Source organism: Etheostoma cragini, chromosome 15 (assembly GCF_013103735.1).
Source record: "Etheostoma cragini isolate CJK2018 chromosome 15, CSU_Ecrag_1.0, whole genome shotgun sequence".
In the NCBI taxonomy this organism is placed as follows: Eukaryota; Metazoa; Chordata; class Actinopteri; order Perciformes; family Percidae; genus Etheostoma; species Etheostoma cragini.
The window spans coordinates 851,625-854,060 of NC_048421.1; the positions used below are offsets into that span (position 1 = coordinate 851,625).

General features: G+C 44.3%; 2 protein-coding genes across 2 annotated transcripts in view; both read right to left on the minus strand.

Moving 5' to 3' along the window:
* The window catches only part of spns1 (spinster homolog 1 (Drosophila)), a 14,573-nt gene extending 12,247 nt beyond the window's left edge, over positions 1-2,326 (minus strand). The window contains 3 exon segments of the mRNA XM_034894626.1: positions 110-261; positions 862-998; positions 2,252-2,326. Coding sequence (XP_034750517.1) covers positions 110-261; positions 862-981 — 272 coding nt within the window. The 5' untranslated portion in view covers positions 982-998; positions 2,252-2,326.
* The window catches only part of LOC117958237, an 859,617-nt gene that overhangs the window by 779,902 nt on the left and 77,279 nt on the right, over positions 1-2,436 (minus strand). The window lies entirely within an intron of this gene.

Genomic DNA, 2,436 nt, shown 5'->3' on the forward strand with positions numbered 1-2,436 from the left:
TATATAGACCTTAGTGGTCCCTAATACTGTATCTGAAGTCTCTTTATATAGACCTTAGTGGTCCCCTAATACTGTATACTGTTTCTACGGTAACCATCATTACACTCACCTGCCGACAGGGATGGCGAAGTAGAAGATGGAGAGCATGTAGGTCCTCTTTTCCTTGACGTAGAGGTCTGCGATGATGGTGGGGGCGATGGTGGAGTAACTGGCCTCGCCCACGCCCACCAGGCCCCGCGTCAGCAGCAGGACCCAGAAATGCTGCAGGGCCACCAGGCAGAGAGGGGGGGTTACAGTTAGAGCAGGTCTAGACCGCTCTATAATTTACAGTTAGAGCAGGTCTAGACCGCTCTATAATTTACAGTTAGAGCAGGTCTAGACCTCTCTATAATTTACAGTTAGAGCAGGTCTAGACCTCTCTATAATTTACAGATAGAGCAGGTCTAGACCTCTCTATAATTTACAGATAGAGCAGGTCTAGACCTCTCTATAAAAACCCAACAATTCTAGTAATCCCCAGGAGCATTTAGTGTAACAGTGGCGAGGAAAAACACACACACACACACACACACACACACACACACACACACACACACACACACACACACACACACACACACACACACACACACACACACACACACACACACACACACACACACACACACACACACACACACACACACACACACACACACACACACACACACACACACACACACACACACACACACACACACACACACACACACACACACACACACACACACACACACACACACTTATTATCTCTAATGTTAGCTGTTTAGCGCAGATGTTACTGTGGTTCAGTATTTGTGTCAGGGGGGCGGAGCAGCCCACCTCTTTGGGGGTGTAGGAGCTGCCCAGAGTCACCACAGCCCAGAACGTGATGCCGACACTCATGATCAACTTCCTGTTGTACCGGTCGCCCAGGTAACCGAAGACCGGAGCCAGGAACATGTAACTGCAGATGAAAACTGGAAGACAACAAACAGACGACCACTCACAACGGATCAAACTGAAAACCACAACGTTCATCTGCACCCTGATCAGGGTCGGATGATGAGACCAGGACCCCCCGGGGCCGAGGTGTTATCCTATGATACGTCCCAGGGATGTGTGGACGTTACGGGGGTGTAACGGCATTAGCGTCTTCCAAACTGCCGCGGCTAACGGCTAGTAGCTAACACCAGCGGTAGCTAGCAGGAGAGATCTGTTAACCAACATACGTCACTCTGTTGCTCTGATTGGTCGTGAGTCTATCCACTGCTCTGATTGGTTGGAGATCTCATAACAAGTGAAATAAACAACCAGTGCATTACTTTCATTACATTTGGTTTAAATCAATGTTAAAGCATTGGGAAAAATGATTAAAAAAAACGCTAAAAACAGTGGGAAAAATGTCAGAAAAAGCTTCAAAAATGTCAGAAAAAAACAACAAAAACGTCAAAAAGGGGAAACAAAAAAAAAAAGTGACACAAAAGTATATATATATATATATATATATATATATATATATACACACACACACAGATACTGTATATTAAGTTATTTTTCAAAGCATCCTGTCACCGAGTTATTTTAATCTTCATGTTTCAGTGATTTGACGGACGTTAATCACATTTTAACCAAAACTTTTCCTTGACTTTTCGGCAGATTTCCATGACGACGTATTCCTGAAAATCTCAGTCGACATTATACAATAGGAATAAAGATCTGCGTTAACGTTTATTCTCACGGATTTAACAATAAAATGTACCTGGGTTATTGTGGAATTTGTAATATCGCACCCCGAATACACCGTTACAAACATTTGTTATTAAAAGATTTTCTTATTAAATCACATTTTATTATTATAACGCTTTGTTGAAAGATTCGGTGACTTTTCCAGGTGTTTTCCAAACATATGAACCAGGGCTGTAGTCAAGACCACCAGAGTCGAGCCCAAGACAAGTCCAAGACCAGGACTAGTCAAGTCTGAGTCCAGACTGAGTCCAAAGAGGTTTGAGTCTGAGTCCAGGACAGAATAAAGGTCTTGTGCATAACAGTATCAAGACAATCATTTTGGGTTTCCCTTTCCCTCCAATGTTATCATCAACATAATAAAGACACCTGGACTCGGTCCAGACCAGAAGCCATATCGGAAAAACGGTCTCGAGTCCGGACTACAGCCCCGGTATGAACCCTGTGAACATCTTGGAGGGTTGTTAGATTTCTGAGGTCCTCTTACCGGTCTGGAGCAGGCCGGACTTCCCGTCGTCAATCCCGAAATACTGCTCGATGTCGGGGAGAACACCTGCCGGAGATCAGCAGAGTTACACAAGTACATAAGTTTACCCCCCCTATGTTAAAATACAGGGGCATAAGTATACAACCCCCTATGTTAAAATACAGGGGCATAAGTATACACCCCCC